Below are 21,636 nucleotides of genomic sequence, written 5' to 3'. Positions count from 1 at the left end.
TGTTTACACAATAGTACACATTAAAACCAATAAGATAAATCAATCTGAAAACAATGGTCTATACTTCTCATGTCACTGCTACTTAGAGCTTCTTTGACTGCTCCCTCTACTTGATGGCTTAGAGCTGCGAGCCGATGATGCAGTGGATGGAGGGGAAGTTGTAGGAAGGCCAAGTTCAACTACATTTACTCTTGAGGATGGAAGCAAGCTTGTTGAAGCTCTTGAAGAAGTTGATCTAAGTATAAAACAAATATGGTACTTTAATGCATACGTTAACATAAATGAATAAACCCTATCTGTTGTTTTAACACAATATAACGTACTTTAAATGTGAACATTTTGATAATATGGCATCCTCTGGCCTCTATAAAGTATGACAGAACAATGAACACTGTACTGCCTGGACAGAGAGGAGCCTAATAGACAACTCTGAAATAAACCAAGAAATGAAGGTCTGCAGACACAACCTATTTTTTTTTTTACAAAGACCACATGAACCAGGGAAATTAGACCATTCACTGTAAGAGGCTACATCTACCTGCTCAGGATGATCCTCTGCCATCAGGCATTCACCACCTGCTGTAGATGGGTGTTAATTAAATGGCATTTAACACTTGTCCACGAGTATATCATGGCTGGGTTTCTGACAGGTTATCAGGCAAGAAGACTACATGTATGATTAGAGAAAACCTTTAAAACTCTGCAAAAGTTTGAATGATTTCTATTTGCAAAAATGTTTAACAGTTATTTGTCTATAATTTTAAGTATGGTTATATTTGTGGGAATACACCTTTAAATATTGAGGACCTATTAGTTCTTCAAAATCAAAGTTGTTTGCCAAAGCCACATTGTACTAGAACTATACAATTATACATAAACTTTGTATCACCCGGGTAAAGTGCTGCAACCTCAGTTCCATTCACTTGGATCAGATCCGCCAATCTGGTATTGATGAGCTATCCTATGGAGAAGTCAAAGCCAGAATCCAAAAAGTAGGAAAAGTGTAAAGGAAAGAGTGATAGCGGTCCTCACCTTTGGGTTAGCTTAAAACAGTGTATCAAAAATTGCATGTGTAATTCCAGGCTAAGGCCCCATAGGACAATCCGCAGTGCTAAAGCGCTGCGGGAAAAACCGCAGTGGGAACGCATCACAGTTCTTCCCGGAGAGCTTTAAACAGAAAGTTCACAGAGTTTTCCTCCGCGGAATTTCTGTTACCATTACATTTACAGGCAAGCCGTTGGCGTTTTTGTAGATATAATTGACATGCTGCGATTTCCAAAACTGCGCCGGTTTTGGAAAATTAAGTGCATTCGCGCTGCGGTTTTTACCGCAAAGTGAACATGGGATTCGCATGACTCCCATCCACTTTGCAATTACTGTAACATGCCACAACCCGTGGGGCCCCGGCCTAAGAGCCATGAGAGAAACAGTTCACGTATCAGCTGCATTTACTCATCTGAAGACCATTAGGCTAAACGAACTGACAAGCTCAGTTGAGTTAAGACCAGCCTACCCTTGTCTGTGCAAGAAAATCCAGCCCTTACAAGAATCATTTTTCTTGGCCTGAACATGGCTTTGTGAAACAGCCCTTAACCCCTTAAGCACACAGGGTAGTTTGTATGTTAATACTCAGTGACTTTTTTTCATATTTTCCTCCCCGTCTTCCAAAATTTGTAACTTTCTTTTCTGTCGTGATAGCTATGTGAGGGCCTATTTTATGCATGATGAGTTGTACTTTCATTTGTGACAATGTAGGGGTACATGTAATGTTTTGATAAGTTTTTATTAACATTTTTTGGGGAACCATCTGAAATAACACATAATTCTTTCATCATTTTTTGCATCTTGTTTTTATGGCTTTCACTTGGCATTTAATTTTTACAGCAATAAAAAGGACATGGCAGCTTTGTCCGGGGGGGTCATTCCGATTACAGCGATACCATATTTATAATGGTTTTTGTTATGTTTTACAGTTCAAAAATAAAGAGAAATAAAAACTGATTTAAAAAATGTCATAAGTACCCACAAAATACAAGGTCTTGTAGAGTTACTCTGAAATAAAGTTTAATAAAACATTCTGAAAGCGGGAATGCAGAGAGGGATAGAATGTTACTGGTATAAGGCTAAAATATGTTACACCAAAGGGTTAAAATGTACAGAAGGAACCAGAGTTATGTGTCAGTAATATTTATTTTGAGCCATAAATTCGAGATTTGAAATAAAGAAAGTGAGATTTTCAGGAGGATATTTTCAATTTGAACGTGACTGTTTATGGGGTTAAGTTGTTCTGACGGTATAGTCTTCAGTAGTACTAGAAAGGTTTACCTTATCAAGTAGCCTCTGATTAACTATTTACCTACCTTACAGATGAGATTGAACTTCGTGAAGAACCACCTGATCTCGAGCTTCCTGGTGTTGAAGTCCCGGTTGGTATTTGTAAACCAAACTGAAAAGCATTACAGATGTAAATGTATTTAAAGAGCCATACATTATAAGATTTACATGTGGCAACACAGTCTCCTACATACAGAGGACTTCTTTCCTTCTAGAAGCAAGTGTAGCAGTTTGTAGTAGTTTAGGTCCCTGACAACCCCTTTAATTTACATTTATACATAGCCTATAAGTATTAAAGGGAGGTTGTCACCAGGATGAAGCATATAAAACCAACAACACAAATAGTTCAGAATTACCTGATTGTAACTTTTTTCCCCCATTGCCGAGATTTTAATTTATTTCACAATATGAAAACCAAGCAAATCGCAACACCAAGGACAGCTCTGTTGCTCCAAAAGACTACACCCCACATTTCTCTAATACACCCTCCTTCCTCCTCCCTTATTTGAGTGACAGTGTGGAGTGTAGCAGTTTGAAGCAACAGAGCCGCCCTTGGTGCTCTAATTTGCAAATTCTGAAATAAATGACTCTTATAAATGGAGCACGACTTCATGGGGAAAAAAAATAGTTGCAGTGAAGTTGATCCATCTATCTTGCTGATTTAATATGTTCCACATTGGTGACAGACTCCCTTTAATTGAAGTCGCCAAAGCCAGATGAATCTCCGTTTTTTTTTTTTGCCATTTCACCTCCAATAACAATTTGAATAAAAAGCAACCAAAACATAAGACATTCTCCAAAATGGTATAAACTCCGATCACATACAATGGGACGTGGAAGGTGGCATAAATAACTTTCTATTGGTAGGGGAAAGTCAAAACACAAGCGGTTACACATGGTCTAGTTTACCGTAAGTATGAAAAAAACCTGATTAAATATCCTCAAATGTTATATCAATGTACAAGTGTTGTCATGGAAATTCAGCAAAATGTTTTCTGAAGTCAAATGTTTTCTGTAGCAGGATAAATACAGAAAAATTCTGGCAGGTTAATTATTTGTTTAATACAATGGTTGTGAGATGCACTGCAAAGGGTACTGACAAAGGGGCTTCATGCCGTAGAAAAAGAGATGTAGCATTGCACAGACAGTGAAAGGCCGGGACCACAGGAGTACATTTTCTGACTAATAGAAGTCTGGGTATACACACTAGTTGTCTTGTTGAGTCAACCCTGTAACTTGGGGTAACCGTTCGAACAACAGCAGTGAAAGTACACGGAATATGTTTCTGTCACTGGTCCCTGTCTCCAATGGGGCTTACAATCTAATTCCCTTTCACAAACATGCACACTAGCGCGTATTCTATGGGAAGCAAATTAGCCTAAGTTTTTGAAGTATAGGAAGAAACTGATGAATTGGAAAGAAACTGAAGTCTCAGAAAAATAAGACAACATACAACATGCAGGCAGATATTAGGGCAGTGGTTCTTAACCTTGTTTGAGGTACTGAACCCACCAGTTTCATATGCACATTCACCGAACCCTTCTTTAGTGATAAATAAAATATGATTTATTTCCAAATTCAAGACACAGGGATATGTTTTTACTGGTACACAAAATGAACCGTGCATAGGACCTAGGGTTCGATCAAACCCTGGTTAAGAACCACTGTATTAGGGGATACTGGCGCACATCACATCAGTTTGTGCCAAAAATTCACCACTTTCTCCATTCTCTAACCTGCTAGCCACTTTTTTTTTTTTTTTTTAGAAAAATTGATGGAGCAGGCCTGGGATCATGGTGGGCCTGTGTGGAGACACTTTGGCCAGACAGATTTTCTATAACTTGGTTATAGTAGATTTCAATTTTGGTGCTTTCACAAGACAATGATTAAGAGGTCGTAGCCACTTCATAATTCAGACACATCTTGAGCCAGTGGGGGAATGAATAAAGATTGGTGTAAGAAATGCCTTTCTTAATAAATACCACCTATTGTCCTTGGTCACATGCCAACACTATGTATTTTCTGCTACTGAAAAAAAAATCTATTTTTATTTATCTCATACAATAATTATATGGAATGTATTTGTGTGATACAGATCATAGGTATCACAGATCTACCTGCTGAAAGTACATCTGTAAAGGTACAGTGATTTCTGGGTGTTCATCCATTGCTCGGGCCAACATCTTATTAATGGATTTGTTGAAGTCCCGAAGCTCACGAACATTAATATCACGTTCATCTTGGGTTTCTCCTTTGCTTTTCTTTGCAGAACGGATTTCTTTTACCAGCTTAGAACACTAATAGAGATAAGAAATGTCAACAATACTGTAAATGGGTTGGAACAGCCATCATGTGGAGCTTTATTCTCATGACATACATGTTATTTGTCACTATAGCTTGGAATCTTTTCTATTCCTGTGGAAAAGGTTTTCTTTGTTATTCTTGCTGGGATTTCAACACCTAATAATTATTCTAGAAAAATAATTTTGTTGCAACAGCAAAAACTAAATTACGCTAAGCCTTTCAAGACCATGAATGTCTACAGCAAAATTTCACCTTCTGGAATAAACATTTTTTTATTGTTCTCATAGCCAAATATTTAGCTATATTTTTGTTTCCTTGTCCGGCAGTGGTCAGGTGTTAATATGATATCAAAACAAAAGAAGTATTTTTATATTTGTTTTACTTTTAGAAAGGAAAAAATAGCTAAAATGTGTATTTCATTTTAGAATTTAATATACGGTACCTGTAATTACTTTAAAAGGGCTCTATTATTGGGAAATCTTGATTTTAGAAAGTGATGTGCCTGAATAGCCTTTAAAAAGTCTATTCAGCGGCTGCTACTAGATTTTGAAAAGACCGTCCTGTTTTGTTTTTTTTTACATATCGGTAAAACAGATATGCAAATGAACCTCTCAGTGCACCCTGGGCGTTCCCCAAGCCATCATGCATCCCCCTGCATCATATCTTTGTATCGCCCCCTCCTTTGCTTGTGCTCCGTGATGCTCTCCTCCTTCGTAGCTGTAACCGCCTTCATTGTCTGTGGTCTTGATCCTGCGCGTTGAAATCTCAGGCATGCGCAGTAACGCTCTGTTCTGAGCGCTACTGTGCTTGCTTGAATGCCATTTTATTGTAGCTAACTATAAAACTGCTCAGTATGCTGTTCTTTAGGTAGCTACAATAAAATGGCGCTCAGAACAGAGCATTGCTGCGCATGCCTGAGATTTCAAAGCACAGGATCGAGACTACAGACAATGGAGGCGGTTACAGCTACGGAGGAGGGCATCACAGAGCACAAGCAACATAGGGGGCGTTACGAAGGTATGACACACGGACGTGCATGATCACTTGGGGAATGCCCAGGGTGCAAGGAGAGGTTCATTTGCATATCGGTTTTACTGATATGTAAAAATATGAGGGGATCTTATCAAAATCTAGTAGTAGCACCTGAACAGCCTTTTTAAAGGCTATTCAGGCACATCACTTTCTTTAAAAAAAATTACGATTTCCCAATGATAGGGCCCCTTTAAACAAAAAACTTTAAGCAAGTAAGAAGATTATTTTGGGCTATATTTTCACTATTTAATGAGTATGATGAGGGGGCCTTTTGACTGTCCGCTGACAGCAGATATCAAGAAGACAGAGATCGGGGAGCTGGATTTCAACTGCCTAATCCATTTGTCCTACGGAGAAAAGCCGCCTCCAATGATGCCTGGTAGCGACTTCGCCTTCTCTCCTCCATGCAGGGCACACAGACACTCAACTGAATGTGTATGTGCATGAGGGGATCGGATGAAATCCCTTCAATTAATATTTTGCAGAAATTACACTCTTGAAGGTAGTTTGTCAATATAGTATCAAGTAATCCTTTTATATTAACTCCAAAAATTAATAGACATGTGTATGTTTTACTTTTCTAAAGATTGCTGCAAAAATTACTAAGTGAAATGATTACAGGCTTGGGCCTTTGTGAACAGAAAATCACTTGAAACAAAACCGATCCTTATAAGAAATCACATCTCTGTTCTTTACAAAGTATAAAACATGTTTCTCCTGCACAATTGTGGACATTAACCTGTTTCATGACTCTCTCCAATTTCTTCTTTTGATCCTCCGTCTCTTTGTTAAGCTGTGTAATGGAGGGAAGCATTTCATTCACCTTCTCCTGGTACAACGATTCCTCTTTCATCATGCTATCAAAGGTGTTTTTCATAATCTGGAATAAAGTAACAGTTTCTTTAAAGATCATATAGAGCCTGTTGTCATGGTTTTCAAAGTCGGGTTAGTCTTTTAACATTAAGATGGCATTTTATCAGTAAGTGTCTCTGTACAGCTGGATACAGTGCTAATAGGTAATGCCCACAGACATCATTTATCAAACTTCAATATTAATATATTGTGTCTTCTTATATGTGACCACTTGAAAAATAAGTCTGTCCTACTTTTTACTGGGAAGTCTAAGATGTTAAGAAAAGTTAAGCAGGCAACCTGTTGGGAGCTTTGTAGCACCCTAGCCTGGCTTCTCCAATGCTGCCCTTCTTATGGCTCATAGTTTCATAACTCATTGTTCTCATAACTTTTAATATTTATGCAAATAAGTCTTAGTCAGTGACAGAATTCAAGCCCTCCACACCCACAATCCATCCCCTATGAGTGCTGCAAATGCGTCAAAGGCTGGGACAAGAGTACACTCTGGTCTACTGCACCGCTAACTAGTTACACGCACCAAAGCACTACAGCGCATGTGCAAAATTCTAGCAAGGCTTGAAATGATGTTCCCAGTACTCTATGATGTCAATCAAATCATAGGGGACAGTTCAGGGGCCTTGGCTTATATTTATGACCCATATGACTGGATAAAGCTAGTTTGCATATAGATTAAAAGTTTGTTTTTTTTACACAATAATGCACTTCTGGGACACATGAAGGGCAGGTTGGAGAAGCTAAGAGCAGCGCTGTCAGATACTTAGGTGTATGGGGCACAAAGTTCCAGACAGTTTCATTATAGCTCTATTTATGTGCCTGAATATTGATGTTACAATGTAATTTAACAATATTTAATAATAAATAAATAATAATAATAAATAGGTCATAGGTCTTAAACCCTGTGGATTTTCCCCTGCAGAGTTTCTGGCCGAAAATCCGCAGCATTTACAGTATTTCCAAAATATAAGCAATAGAAAATATCCTGAGGTGCCAATTTTAAGTTAATTTATGCTGCAGATGTTTGCAATGATTTCATCCATCTCATGTATCTCATGTAGATTATGGCATGAATTGGCAACAAAATCCATGGTGGATTGTTCTGCAAAATATGTCCCATGCAGATATATACCCTCATAAACCTCTGCTTCATCTTACTCTCTTACATTGGATTCCATATACTTCACTACTTCTCCCCTTTACATTGAAAGATAATTTCAGAATAACATATTTAATGTATTTAATATAAATTTTACCTGCATATCTTCCTGAATCTCCTTTATCTGTCTCCTCTTGTACCTGTACTTTTCTTCAGCTGCTTTCTTTTGCTCCTCCAGCTGAACTTTTTCTTCATACTCTTCACCTAAGATTTAGTTTATCAGCATTTATCTTACAGACAATAATGCGAGTAATACAATAAGAACATGTCTCACGTAGTGAAGTGTAAAACTTACTAGTTTCAGTTACTTTGTTAAATGATTTTCTATAAGAGTTGTTACAGCCATTTAAAACTTGAAGTGTGTTCTCTAAAGCATTGATCTCCTTTTCAGTCTTGCGAATTTTAGCATCCAGTTCATCACCAACTCGCTGAAGTTCTTCCTTTTCTTGTGCAGCCTTAAACAGACATAGTATTAAAGGAATTGTGAAGGATTAGAAAACCTGACAGATGACATGGCTGTAGTTACAACCTGGGGACCGTGTACCAGTTCATGGACAAGTACATCAAAATTAAAACATATCACAGGTAACAAGCCATACTAATGGAACACACACTCCAATAACACCCTACTTATATTGTTAGAGGAAATTCAACACAATACAGTACAGTCTATACCAACTTACCTGTGGCAATAAAATTCCATTTAACAATAGAATGCCATACTAAAACCTGACTTCTATTAATATTGTACCTATACACCACAACAGACTGGAACACTTATATTATTGTATATAACATCCCTATGTGGAAAGATATTACATAAAGATTTTAGAAAATTTTAAAAGAAATTAGGTCAGAGAAATGAGTAATATGGGCTAGTGAAGCAGAGACTGCAGTTTTTTAACATAGCATTTTTAATATACAATTATATTGATAAATGGGACTTTATTCTCACAAGCAAGTTGGCAAATATTATACTTATCTGATACAGAATGAAGTACACATTCAAGACAGGATAATATCAGACCCAATTGTATATGACAGAGGCCTCCATCATACACAATTGGGCCTGGCTGCATCCTGTACTGAAGTAGTTCTTCACTTTGTATCAGGTAAGTATGGCCTGATTCCAGTCATCATTATACTGTACATTTGCCATGGTCAACCTAGTATTTTGAACAGCCTTTATGTGTGGCCCTTGCTTCCACTTGCAGGGCTGTACAGTATATTCAGTGTCCTGCTTGCCCCAATTTGTAGCAGAGAGGTAGCTACATATGCACTGTCACTCCTTTACAGTCTATTAGGAGATATGGAAGCAAGTGAACATACTTAGCGGTGTGTATATGCACATGTCTAGTTTCCTTTCCTGAAGGCCATATATGGACTACTCTGTATAGTAAGGTTTTCCTTTGAGGTCTACTTAATATTTGTAATGATTGTAAAGCCTTATTCACACAACCACGTTGCAAACGAAGTAAAAATGGCCATTTTTCACAGCTTTTTGTAGCCGTGCGCCATGAATCCTAATGAGTGACCCATGAAAACTGACAAAAACAGTATATGTCCTATTTTATGAAAGGCCTTTTGCGGCTCATTAAAAAACACTGACAGCTGAAGTCTTGTTTACATCATTTTGTTGCAGGAGCGGTTGTATTACAGCTTATTATTACCTTTATGATATAATATGCTTGTGACTTCTCCTCTTCACCTTCTGGCGGCATCATTGCAACAGTAATTATTTCAAATCTTTTTCTCATTTTATCAACTTTTGCAAGTCTCTCATGAAGTTCCTGACTATATAGAAAGGCCAGAGTTATCCATTACAAATGTTATTCAAAATTAAAATGATACATGATAATACATAATAGTCACATAAATTTAACTTATAAAGCATCTGTCAGGAAAATGCCTCTTAGGCTAAGGCCTAAAAACAGCACTTCAAAGACTTTCTGCTTCAATTATACCTATAGGAAAACCGCCAGCGTTTCTGTAGGTATAATTGATATGCTACAATTTCCAAAAATGCAATGGTTTTGAAAATTGCTGCGTGTTTGCTGTGCATATTTCTTCACACTTTGTAAAATGTTGTTTTTTTCTGTGGCGTTTCAGTCGCCACGTGGCACCCTGGCCTAATGGCATTTACAGCGGAAACCTCTGCGAACTTTCTGCTTCCATTATACCTAAAGGAAACTGCCATTTTATTCTGTAGGTATAATTGACATGCCGTGATTTCCAAAACTGCAACGGTTTTGGAAATAGCAGCATGTCCATTGAGTGTATTTTTCTGTAATGTGAGCATGGGAAAAACTGCAATGGTTTCCGCCATGGTTTTTCCGGCAGCACTTATTTGCTGCGGCCCACTATGTGGGGCCTCACCCCTCGTTCACATCTGCGTTTGGTAATCCGTTCAGGAGGGGGGGGACGCAATTGCAAGCGGTGTGCAGTGAAAGCACAAAGATCCCCATAGACTATAATGGGGTCCGTGTGCTTGCCGCACACTGCCTGCTCGAATCATGTGGACAGGAAAGTAGATTGTGAAGTACTTTCCTGTCCACATGTTCCCTGTGGAGATCTGGCGGCAAGCACACGGAGCCCATTATAGTCTATGGGGATCTGCGTGGTTTTACTGCACAGCATTTGTAATTGCGTTTGGTATTCCCTTCGAGGGGTCCCCATGCGAACTCCCCCAGACGGTATACCAACGGAGATGTGAACCAACCCTTAATGTGTCCATATACCTTCAATAATTGTCGGACGAATGCCTGTTCGGTTCTATTCCTTTCAACTCCCCATATACAAGCACACTTGATGAATGTGCATGTGTTTTCAAAGAGGTCAATAGAATAAAATGCTCTTACAAATACAAATGCAAAACCTCATCTTTGGGGGTGACTTATCCGCATAGAAAACAAAAGGATCAGGTGTTAAAATTTCAATATACCTAATCCTTCCTTGGAATAGCCAGTTTGCGCTTATGGGTATAAAGTATTTAAGTTAGCAGGTTTCTCTATATCTTGAATGCTGGTTGACCATACACACCAGTGAATAACACTTTAGCTCAAATGTCACATTCTCTTTAGTAAAATTTCAACAAAATAAACAATTTTGCAGGATAAAAAGACATTTCAACACATCTGCATAAAAAAAAAAAAAAATACAGGTACCTTATAGTCTGTCTCTCCTGATCTGCAAACCGTATCTGGGATTTTAGCATCTCTTTGTGTATAGCAATCTCCTGAGTCCGCTCTTTCATAGCTGCCTGCATTTGCAACTTGCGTTTTTCCAAAGAGAACACATCATCCACTTTGTTGTGTAGTATGTCTCTCAGTTGCTTGATTTCCAGTTTCAGAATGTTGTCTTCAACCATTAAATCCTACAAAATATATGACATACAAATGAAAGGAAAAAAAAATCTGTCTCGGGAATTCTTCAGGGTTCTTATAACACTGGTGTTAATTCTCAAGACCATTTTTGCTAGACTTTCCTTTTTAAAAAGGACCTTTCATCAGATCGGGCACATGCAGTCTTATATACTGCTGGAAAGCTGACAGTGCGCTGAATTCAGCGCACTATCGGCTTTCCCGATCTGTGCCCGGTGTAAAGCGCTATCGGTTCCGGTACCGTAGCGCTTTACAGTCAGAAGGGCGTTTCTGACACTTAGCCAGGGACGCCTTTCTGCCCAGCAGCGCCTATCGCACTGTACAGTGTGAGCGGGGAGGAACGCCCCCTCCCTCTGCTCACACGGCTCGTCCATAGACGAGTATTATCAGGAGCGGGAGGGGGGCGTTCCTCCCCGCTCCACAGTACAGCGCGATAGGTGCTGCTGGGCAGAAGGACGTCCCTGGCTAAGTGTCAGAAACGCCCTTCTGACTGTAAAACCCTACGGTACCGGGACTGATAGCGCTTCACACCGGGAACAGATCGGGAAAGCCGATAGTGCGCTGAATTCAGCGCACTGTCAGCTCTCCAGCAGTATATAATACTGCATGTGCCCGATCTGATGAAAGGTCCTCTTTAAGCAGCACCTACCACTTTTCTAAAAAGATGGATGGGGCCGGAGTTTAGCAGGATGATGTGGCCTCCTGTGGCCCAACAGATTACTTATATTTTACAGTCCAGCTCGGAGGGCTGAGATTTTTTTGATTTATGGGTTAATGTTTCTTCACGAAGTAGGGGCAAATCCTTGTCATCATCAAGGCTAGCATATGCAATTTTCATGAATTTCTCTTTGTTTTTTTCGGGATGACAAAATTTGTCTTTATCAATACAACCCTATTTGATGGAACCACCACCCCTTATTAATAATCCAACACACATTATGCCCCAATGTATCACTAGACCAGTTTATACTTGAAGAACAAGTATACAAAAATGTGTAAATCTTAAGATTTACACTTACTTTGCCAATGCAAGCACCGAAATTTAATTCCTAGCAGCAAAATAGTGTAATTAGTGAATTATTAATCTCCGTCTATTTCTATAATTGTTTCTCCGCAGGACCAACTGTACAAAGAAACATTTCTACTTACACAGTATTTTCATGTACAGTTAGGAAAAACACAGTTAGTACCTTTGACTGAATAAGGATTATTATGTAAATCAATTATTAACAATGATGGCTCTAGCAGTCAAGAAGTATTATGTAAATTCCTCTCAGCATGGGTGAAAGACCTAGAAACATGCCATTAAGAAGCCTAAAGGCCCAAAGCAAGACACTGTAAGGCAATATTCCAGTAGTTTCTATGATGGTACACAAAAATAAGAAAAAAGACAGATCTGTCTGTCTATAGTGCATGTGAAAGACATGACTGGTTTTGTGCCAATGGGTTACCTGTTTGGATGTCCTAAGCTTTTTTAATGCTTTATCTGACATATTATTGAAGAGTTTCAGTTCTTCCATTTTACTGATCAGGTTCTCTTTCTCTTGGCCAGTTTTTTCAAGCTCCCGTTTGATGTTACGAACATCTCCCTTTTAATGAAGAAATGAAAGTTTGTTATAAGATAGAGGTAAAAAAGACAAATGCAGCATACAGTAAGACATAATGAAACTAGTAAACTATGCACTCCCTTTAAATAGTTACTAGCATTTCAGCAAATTTTGCATATATTAATAGTGCAAGCATATAAGCATATGTAGGAAACTTCCGGCCGGCTTCCAGCTTCGTGATGTGCATAGTACAGGTATCGAAAGTGACCCTGAACAGCCAATTCATATGTGGGCTGGTTGTGGGCTCCTCGCCGATCAGACATTTATGGACTATCTTGAGGATAGGCCATAAATAAAAAACCAATGTGGCCAACAAAGTGCCTATTTACTTACCTGAAGTTTCTTGTGTTGAGTATTGAGGATATTAAGTGCAGCTTTGCGGTCATCAAACGTTTTAGTAAGATCAGATGCTTTCGTTTCCAGTGCATGTTTTTCATCTGTGTTGACTTCACCTTTCAGCCTTGCTAGTCTGCGCTCCAGTTGTTGTATCTGAAAATCCTGCAATACAAACATACACAGACATAATAATATGGTCAGATATAACTTGAAGTGTCTCTGCATGAATGTGTACACTTATTTGCCAAAGAGTGCATACTTAGACCACTGTAGAAAGGTAAAGTGCGGTCAGTTCAAGCACCAATAGGGGCTTGTTCACATCTGCGCCTCGGGTCTCCGTTTATACAGGTTTCCATTTCCTGCCTGAAACTGGACAGGAGACAGAATCCCGTAGTCAGCTTTCAAATCCATTCATTTGAATGGGTTTGGAAACTGTCCGGCTGTGAGCGCTGGTGAGCGTTTTGTGCTCTCCGCGGCAAAACCGTTTTTTTTAACTGGACACAAAGTCGGACATGCAGAACTTTGTGTCCAGTTAAAAAAAAAATGGTTTTGCAGCAGAGAGCAGAAAACGCTCACCGGCGCTCACGGCCAGACACTGCCGATCGTGCACTGGTGTGAACCCAGCGTAACTGCTTCTGGTACAGTCAACTGGATGGAGGGTGTCTGACTAATGTTTAAAATAAACTTAGAACAAACCATTTTCCATGTACCCTCTTAGGACTTACTGACATTTCAGAGTGTGATCTTTTCGGTGGGTACCAAATCAGGGCCCCATAGGCACTGCATAGAACTTGCACATCAATGTACAGTTTCAGTAAAAGATGGGTTTTATCCAGATAAGTGTTTATCCTGATGGGTCCATCCTTTCAAATGATCACTAACTGTGAAAAGACCGCAGTAAAAATCAATCGTGTTTTTTGCGCAGCACTTTTCACAGAAAATCCGCAGAGTTTTGCTCTGCGGACTTACTGTCCCTATTATACCTATATGTAAACCGCCAGTGTCTTCGTAGGTATAAATGATAAGCAATGGTTTTTGAAATCTCAGCATTTCCTCTGCACATTTTTTTCTGGAATATGTGGATGGAAATAAACAGAATTGTACAATACACTTTGCAGGTATTGTAATATGCTGCGTGTTTGCAACTGGTAGAATTTTACTGATAGATCAAATTCTGCAGCAGAATCTGGGGTGGAATTTTCTGATTTACATTTACTAAAACGGGAGTTCTCATGTGGAATCCACCTGAAGATCGAGCATGTAGCTTATTTGAAAAAAAAACAGCTAAAGCAAAAAAAAAAAAAGTTTCTGCCTCTGAAATGAGTAGGACACAGATTTCAGGCGGAATTTTGAGATGATTTTGCAGCAGAATCCACTTGAAATTTAGCTATGTGTACATCCCCTTGCTACTGTTCACTGATATTGGGAATGTTTTATCCCTAGAAACCAGCAAACACAACATGTGAACACAGTGAATGTAGCGGGGAGGGACAGGTCTCTCTTCACAGCCTCTACATGTTTACACACAGGTTTCTCTGCCTGTAGACAGCACAGAGAGGAATCTGCAGCAATTCACTGCTCACAGAATTTGTAAGGAGAGTCTATGTACATCTGACTAGCTGATAAGATGTTAGCCATAGACAGCTCAGTTTTCTCTTTTCTGAGTCAGGGATCTTTTAAGCTGCATCATAACCTGGATTTGCAGCCCTGTGACTCTAGATTTCCTAGATTATGTTCACTTGGCCTTTTCTTAGCTATTTGTTTGCTATTTCACAGTTACTCCTGGAAGAATTAAAGACAGTTAATGTTAAACTAGTTTAGTATTATAAATGTCCTGAATGATTGATCTACTGTTCTTTGTTAAACCTTGTTATTGCTGGCAAAAAAAAAATCTCTTTGTCCTCAAAAATTGGTACCATAGCGAGCAGCTCAGTGCCCATAAAGAATACTGTTAAGTGAAGTATCTGCTGTAGTTCCTCAAGGATCATTCCATAGTTCTGATACCACAGAACAATATCGGTTATCTGGCTCAAAAAACCACATTAGTCTATTATATATGGATATGAAAAAACATCCCATGGTCTAAAGAAACCATGGATATATTGGGCCAGATTTTATATTTTATGCCAGATTTCTAGTGTAAGCTTAAAGTCTGTTTTATAACTTCTTAAATGCCAGTTGTGGCATAAATTTCTGTTACTGATGTTTTTTTGACTCTGCTCACAACATTTTCCTAAAAAGGAAGCATGACAAGGTCATGCATGGGGTGGTCTCATGACTCTGTCACATTTACTATCAGCTTTGGGGAAATGAGGTTATGGACACTGGCATTGATAACACCGGTCCATAAATTTTCCCCCACTGTGACATGAATTGTAACCCACAAATTTACTGCCAACTGGCAATCCTGATGGCTTTTTCCAAGGTAGTTTGGACTACACTTCAGAAGATACCTATTTTAAAGTGGCAGGTAACAAAAATAAAAGTCTTGAAGGACTAAAACCTGCACAAAAAGCACACGTGCAAAGTGTTCTTATGGGTTAAGGAAAAATCTTAGTCAATAAGGATATTTTGTAGTCCAGAAAGTACCTGAGGTCAAGATTACTTCAAGGGCAGACGTTGCAAGATTACTATTAACATAATATTTGTCTTGGTCAGCCTCTGGAGATGGAACAATGAATAGACACCAAGAGCAGAAAAAAAAAATGTAACAGCATTTAGCGTCCAAGTGAGTAGGCAGAAGATCTTCTTTTAAAGGGAGTTTCCAGAAGTATTACAGTGATGACTAATTGATTCATAATCAATATCACAAAGATGGGGGTTTGATGTTCGGCAGCCTTCATTGATCAGTTGAATCTTTCAGATCCTCTTTACTGCTTACCAGGCACAGCACCAACAGTACCATACATTGTATTGTGGCTGTGTCTGGTATTACAACTCAGCCACAATCTTCTCACTTCATTAGGGCTCAACTAAAAACTGGAAATGACCAATGAACCTGACATCCCTGGCCTGTAAAGCAGAAGTAGCTCTTACCCTGCTGCTGCTGTGAACTGCTGACTGGTGGGGATGCTATGTATCAGACTTCCACATAAGTGATATTAATAACCTATGCTAAGGGTTTTTTTTTGCCCAATTCCCCGCTCTCGAAATTTGTGTTTGCTGCTGCTTCAGACCTATGGGACTGCCAAAGTCATGTGCCATAAGCTGTAGAGCTGCTTCGAGCATCAGTGGACATGACCAACGGCTTCTACATTCAATCAAAGGAAACTAGTTTGGTGCTCGTGATTAGGAAGGGGGACTCACAGCAGTTTAACCCCAACCAATCACATAGAAATCCCTAAGTATTGTTCCAGTAGTGCATCTGCTTTTTATAACCACATTTTATCATAAAATTTTAAAGAAAACACGTCCTGAAATCTCTTTAAGTACATCTTCATGTTACCAATAACAATTCTGAAACATCTTTACTTAGACTAGCAGAGCTGACAGGTTTATTTTACCATATAATTTACTAAATACAATGTATGTGTGCAAATATCTATCTAATTATCTATCTATCTATCTATCTCCTATCTATCTATTTATCTATCTATCTCCTATCTATCCCTCTATCCCTCTATCTATCTATCTATCGTATTATCACCGCACAGTTATTACACTAATACATCTAAAACACCATTTTTAATTCTGATTATACTGACCCTTTCTTGTCACTATGATGCTTGGTTATTTTCTTGCAAAGCTTTTTCCTAGCTCTCATTCTATATTTGAAAATATTTCAATTATAAAAAATGTCCTGCATGTGGTTAGCTTTCCTTAATCACGGCAATGGTATTTAAGGGATTTAATGGTTGAAAACCAGCATGCGTTTGTACCTGATTGTAAATGATCCCCTGTTGCTTTAAAGCATGCAGGTCAAGTTTTTGCAGTTGACTATTAAGGTTTCTCAGCGAGACTTGGCTTCCATTAATTTCTGATATCATGTGCTTTTCTTTTGTCTTGTGCTCATGCAGCTCCTGTGATTTCTTGAAATGTTGCTCTCTTATCTGTTTTAGCTGGGCTTCCAGATCCTGTGGAGATAAATGACAATATTATGATGGTAGTTCTACACAATATTGGAAAAAGATATTTCAGTTTTATTCATTCCAGCTCGGCTTTAAGGCACTAGTGTCATTTTATCGACTATATTTTATATCTTATTTTAGTGTATGAATGTCTATCCCACTTTTATGTCATGATGTACCTGAAAAAAATCAAAACTTAACTGGCCCCACATATGCTATTCCAGTTTGACACATGAAGTAAAACAGTCTGTGTATGAGCAGCCTGCACCACCCTGATGGGATGCTTATTGTATCCGTTCTCTAAATGCTCTGGGAACCAGTCCAGCACAGTCTAACAGTCCTGGTGCTAGCTTTTATGTAAATTTACATTAACTAAACACAAGGGGGCACACTTTCTGGATAGGGAGCTCTTTGTGTTTTCTGAATATTACTGAAAATCTAATTTTTAGAACAATTAGCAGTACATCATCTATTTCTACAAATTTACATTTCGTAAAACGTTCAGTTTAGGATACTAAAGGCAAGTCTCCTTGCATTTAAGAGACTTGCATATATAGCAATTTCTTAATATATTCAATTTAACCATGCTGCCTTTACATACATGAGAGATTAGGATAAAAGTACTACTTGCCATTGTACCTCTTGGGGTAGGTCTTTCCATAATTTGACTACAACAACTGTAAAGAGCCATTTCCTATAGTGATGTCTAAAATGTTTTTCCTCTAGTGTAGCTTCATATTATGAGAGTGATAAAGTAAGAATATGCAACCTGATTGGTTTCAGAAAACCAGGCATTGATCTGTAGGGATCTGCCTTCCAAAAGGTGGTGTTAATACAAGTTCCTCTTGTATTAACACCAAGTTAGAAAAAAAGAAAAGGTAGCACTACTGAAATCTATCATGAATGACAGTAGTCTCAAAAAGAGTATGATTTTGGAAAGAGAAACCAGGATGTCGGCATATGTCCAGAGCCCTTAATGGTGGTGCGCTACGTCCCTTATAAAGACATGTAACAACAACAGTAATAGAAGGAATAAATGGGAGGCACTGACCCGGGCGTTTTTTTCATAAAAGTCAGGTCTATAAATTCCATGTATATGTTGAGTGCAGCATATATAGGCAGTTAGTGGAAATTTACCTTTACTGTTTTCTCCTGCTCCTTCAACATTTCCTCTATACGTTGAGCCCTTTCTTCCATGCTCAGAGCGGAGTTTGACACAAGCTTCAATTTTTCAGCCAAACCTTCATTATATTCTTTTGCCCGACTTAGTCTAAAAATATCATTTGAATATTATGCAACTATTGACAGCTAAACTCCATTCACTACAAAGTAATAGACTGACTTATCCTTGGTTCACATCTGCGCTTGCTAATCTGTTCAGGGAGTCCGTATGGGGACCCCTCGAACGGACTACCAAACATATTTGCAAGCATTGTGCAGTGAAAGACTATAATGGGGTCCATGTGCTTGCGGCGAGATCTCCGCACGAGTCATGTGGACAGGAAAGTAGATTGTGAAGTACTTTGCTTTTGCATGGTCCCTGCAGAGATCTTGCAGCAAGCACATGGACCCCATTATAGTCTATGGAGATCTGTGTGCTTTCACTGCACACTGCTTGCAAATGTGTTCAGTAGTCCGTTCGAGGGGGTCCCCATGCGGACTCCCTCGAACGGATTACCAACGCAGATGTGAATGAGGCTTAGACTAATCTTTCCAAGGCAATGTCATGTAGAACACTTTCCTAAAAAATAGTCTGAAAATATTTGGTCCCCTAAAGAAAATATTAGCTAAATAATTATTGATGAGGAAGTATTAAAGATTCTATAAAAGATAAATATAATAGAGGCTTTCACATTTTAATGAAATTGTTTTGTGATAAGAAATAATAATTGCATATTTATCTGTTTGTTTACCAACTACATGTTAAATATTCTTATCCAATTACAGAAAAAGTCTTCCAGTGTCTCTCTCTCATCCCTCTACTATCATTAGTACCCTATTCTATCACACCTTGTCCAATCCTTCTCCCTGGGCCTTGCTTCTCAACTTACTAAAATATTTAACACTTTCCCAACCTCCACCAATTCAAGTTCCTAGCACGGGCGGGGCGTGTCTGTGGGCGGGGCCAGCTTGTGGGCGGGGTCGGCACAGAGAGTGAATGCAGGAGACAGCGGCATTCTGTGGCCGCCCAGGGATCCCCGGTGTCTGCTTTTTCACAGCGCAGGCTGAGAGTTATCTCTGGACACTGACAGGCTGCGGTTGCGGCAGTCAACTCTCAGCCTGCACTGTGAACAACCAGACACCGGGGATCCCTGGCTGCATCCCGCGATCGACCCATTTGTCCATTGCGATCGACCGGTAGATCGCGATCAACGTATTGGGCACCCCTGCCTTAGATTATAGACAGGGGATAATTTTTTAAGATCGGAATAACCCTTTTAACTCTCAATTAGGTCTGTCAGTCTCTGACAGACCAAAACAATGGATACCCCAATGCTGCAAGAGAACTCTCCAGCGAGAAGAAGAATAGCCTTTCTTAAGGCTATTCCTACATGTTAGGGAGAAAAAAAGGGCATCCAATGATAGGATCCCTTTAAATATTTATTACCCTGTAATGTCTCATTTTGTCTATACATATACACTCTGACCTATACAGTGAAATTTGATGGCGCTACATAAAGATATTAAAAAAATATTCTTATTATACACTGTTTGCTTCTCTAAAAGAACTCATGTACACAATACCTTTCATCCTTTTTTCGGACCTCCTTCTTAAGGTTGTTAACTTGTACCCGCATAACTTCTAATTCAGTAGCCGTCCTATCAACAGTTCCTTTAAGTGTATCCAGCTAAGTATAAAGATAAACATCATAAACATAATGTGTTATGTGAAAAATACAGTAATCATAAGGCGAAGTAGACTAATATAACAAACTGCAATATAATCTCCTTGTCCAAAGCCTTAAAGGGGTATTCTCATCTCAAGGATCCTATCTATATTGGTAGCTTATGTAAATTGAATACGTTTCCATAACCACACACCTGTGATATAGAACAAGTAACGTCAGCCAGCAGAACAATCAGCTCAACTAATAGCAGTTTGCTGATAAAGCTTGGTCTGTTATTTCTCTATGTAAACACACATTTAAATCCCTTTAAAGGGATTCTACTAGAGATGAGCGAACACTATTTGAAACAGCCATTTCGAATATCACGCAGAAATGAATGGAGGTAGCCAGCACACGTAAGGCTATTCTTCTCCTACCTTTAGATGTCTTCTCCACGTCGCCATTCGGTAGAAATCCTGGTTTTCATCTGTATTGGGTGTCCACAATGCTGTGAGAGAAATCTCCAGCGCCACCTCCATCTTCTTCAGGAACGGCCTCTTTGCACGTCTTCTTCCGGAGCTGGGTTCAAACTGCGCATGCCCACAGGCCACAAGAAAATGGCCGATTACTTACTGTGTAAACGTCCATTTTTCTTGTGGCTGCGGGCATGCGCAGTCGGTTCTGCCTGAGGCCGAGAAGTTTGAACCCAGCTCCAGAAGAAGATGGAGGCGGCACTGGAGATTTCTCTCGAAGCATTGGGGACGCCCCCAGTGCTGTTTGAGCTGTTTGTGATTTTAATAGTAGAATCCCTTTAAAATCACCTGCCTATTGGGTACTATCAAGATATATGCAGAAATATCTGTGTTCTAACCACCATTAACTTTCTAGGAAATTGTTGCTACAGTAGTTATTCTGTGAGCCTGGATCAGATTGGACTACTCCTCATGTGTATCAATGAACTTTGGGTGCCCTCCTGTTACCAGTTCATTAGCTGTCCTTCCTTGAATTCTTTTTGTTAGGCACTAACATATCTCATGTCTTGACAGGTGTCATAGTGTCATTGTTTTAAGACAACATTATTTGATATTGGGGCCAATTGGTGTATTTCAAATGTGTATTTGCAGATTGCTAGAGGCTTGACTTCTCAAAAAACCACCGATCAGTGGGACAATGGGAGATTTTTGTTCCCTGTTCTGAAACGAGTTAGTGGCTGGACCAGCGTGAACACAATTCCATTTGTTTTTGCACACTTGTTTTCTACCATTAAAATGTATGCATTTCATAGGATCGCACTTGTGATGAGTTTCAAAACACTTAGTAATGAGAATATTTCTTTTCGATCTTACCTCATCTTGTAGTTGGCTTCGAACATTCTCCTGCTCCTGATAGTCCTGCCTCAGTTTGGCAGCCTTTCTTTCTACTATGGAAATCTTCTTTTCATATTCTTTGTTATTCTCTATTTCGCTGTTCAAAAATTGGATTTTCTCTTTTATAATATTTTCTCTGTCTCGTAATTCCTGTTTCACTTGGGCCAGTTGCTAATATACAAAACAGAAGGTCTCATGTATCATACTGAACGTTGTGTAATATGTAATCCTTGAGTAACAATAATACTGGTCTTCATGAGTGAAGACAAAGTTTAAACAGAAAATAATACATTCAAAGCCAAGATAAAAGGTTTGGCACTACATATAACAATCCAGTACATGGAGGCTCCAAACT

At 39.0% G+C, this 21,636-nt stretch overlaps 1 protein-coding gene across 1 annotated transcript in view; it reads right to left on the bottom strand.

The window, feature by feature from the left end:
* CCDC39 (coiled-coil domain 39 molecular ruler complex subunit) overlaps positions 1-21,636 on the bottom strand; it is a 41,901-nt gene continuing 20,265 nt past the window's right edge. The window contains exons 7-20 of the mRNA XM_075266701.1: positions 21,261-21,452; positions 19,832-19,935; positions 18,224-18,356; positions 16,898-17,092; positions 13,017-13,181; positions 12,528-12,665; positions 10,861-11,069; positions 9,367-9,490; positions 7,992-8,151; positions 7,794-7,900; positions 6,410-6,550; positions 4,452-4,631; positions 2,361-2,446; positions 1-235 (exon numbers count right to left, since the gene is read on the bottom strand). Coding sequence (XP_075122802.1) covers positions 79-235; positions 2,361-2,446; positions 4,452-4,631; positions 6,410-6,550; positions 7,794-7,900; positions 7,992-8,151; positions 9,367-9,490; positions 10,861-11,069; positions 12,528-12,665; positions 13,017-13,181; positions 16,898-17,092; positions 18,224-18,356; positions 19,832-19,935; positions 21,261-21,452 — 2,091 coding nt within the window. The 3' untranslated portion in view covers positions 1-78. The remainder of the gene's footprint in view (positions 236-2,360; positions 2,447-4,451; positions 4,632-6,409; positions 6,551-7,793; positions 7,901-7,991; positions 8,152-9,366; positions 9,491-10,860; positions 11,070-12,527; positions 12,666-13,016; positions 13,182-16,897; positions 17,093-18,223; positions 18,357-19,831; positions 19,936-21,260; positions 21,453-21,636) is intronic.

Source organism: Leptodactylus fuscus, chromosome 3, assembly GCF_031893055.1.
Source record: "Leptodactylus fuscus isolate aLepFus1 chromosome 3, aLepFus1.hap2, whole genome shotgun sequence".
NCBI classification, from domain to species: domain Eukaryota; kingdom Metazoa; phylum Chordata; class Amphibia; order Anura; family Leptodactylidae; genus Leptodactylus; species Leptodactylus fuscus.
The sequence above is the reverse complement of the archived record's forward strand: the minus strand, read 5'-3'. Positions and strand labels throughout refer to the sequence as shown.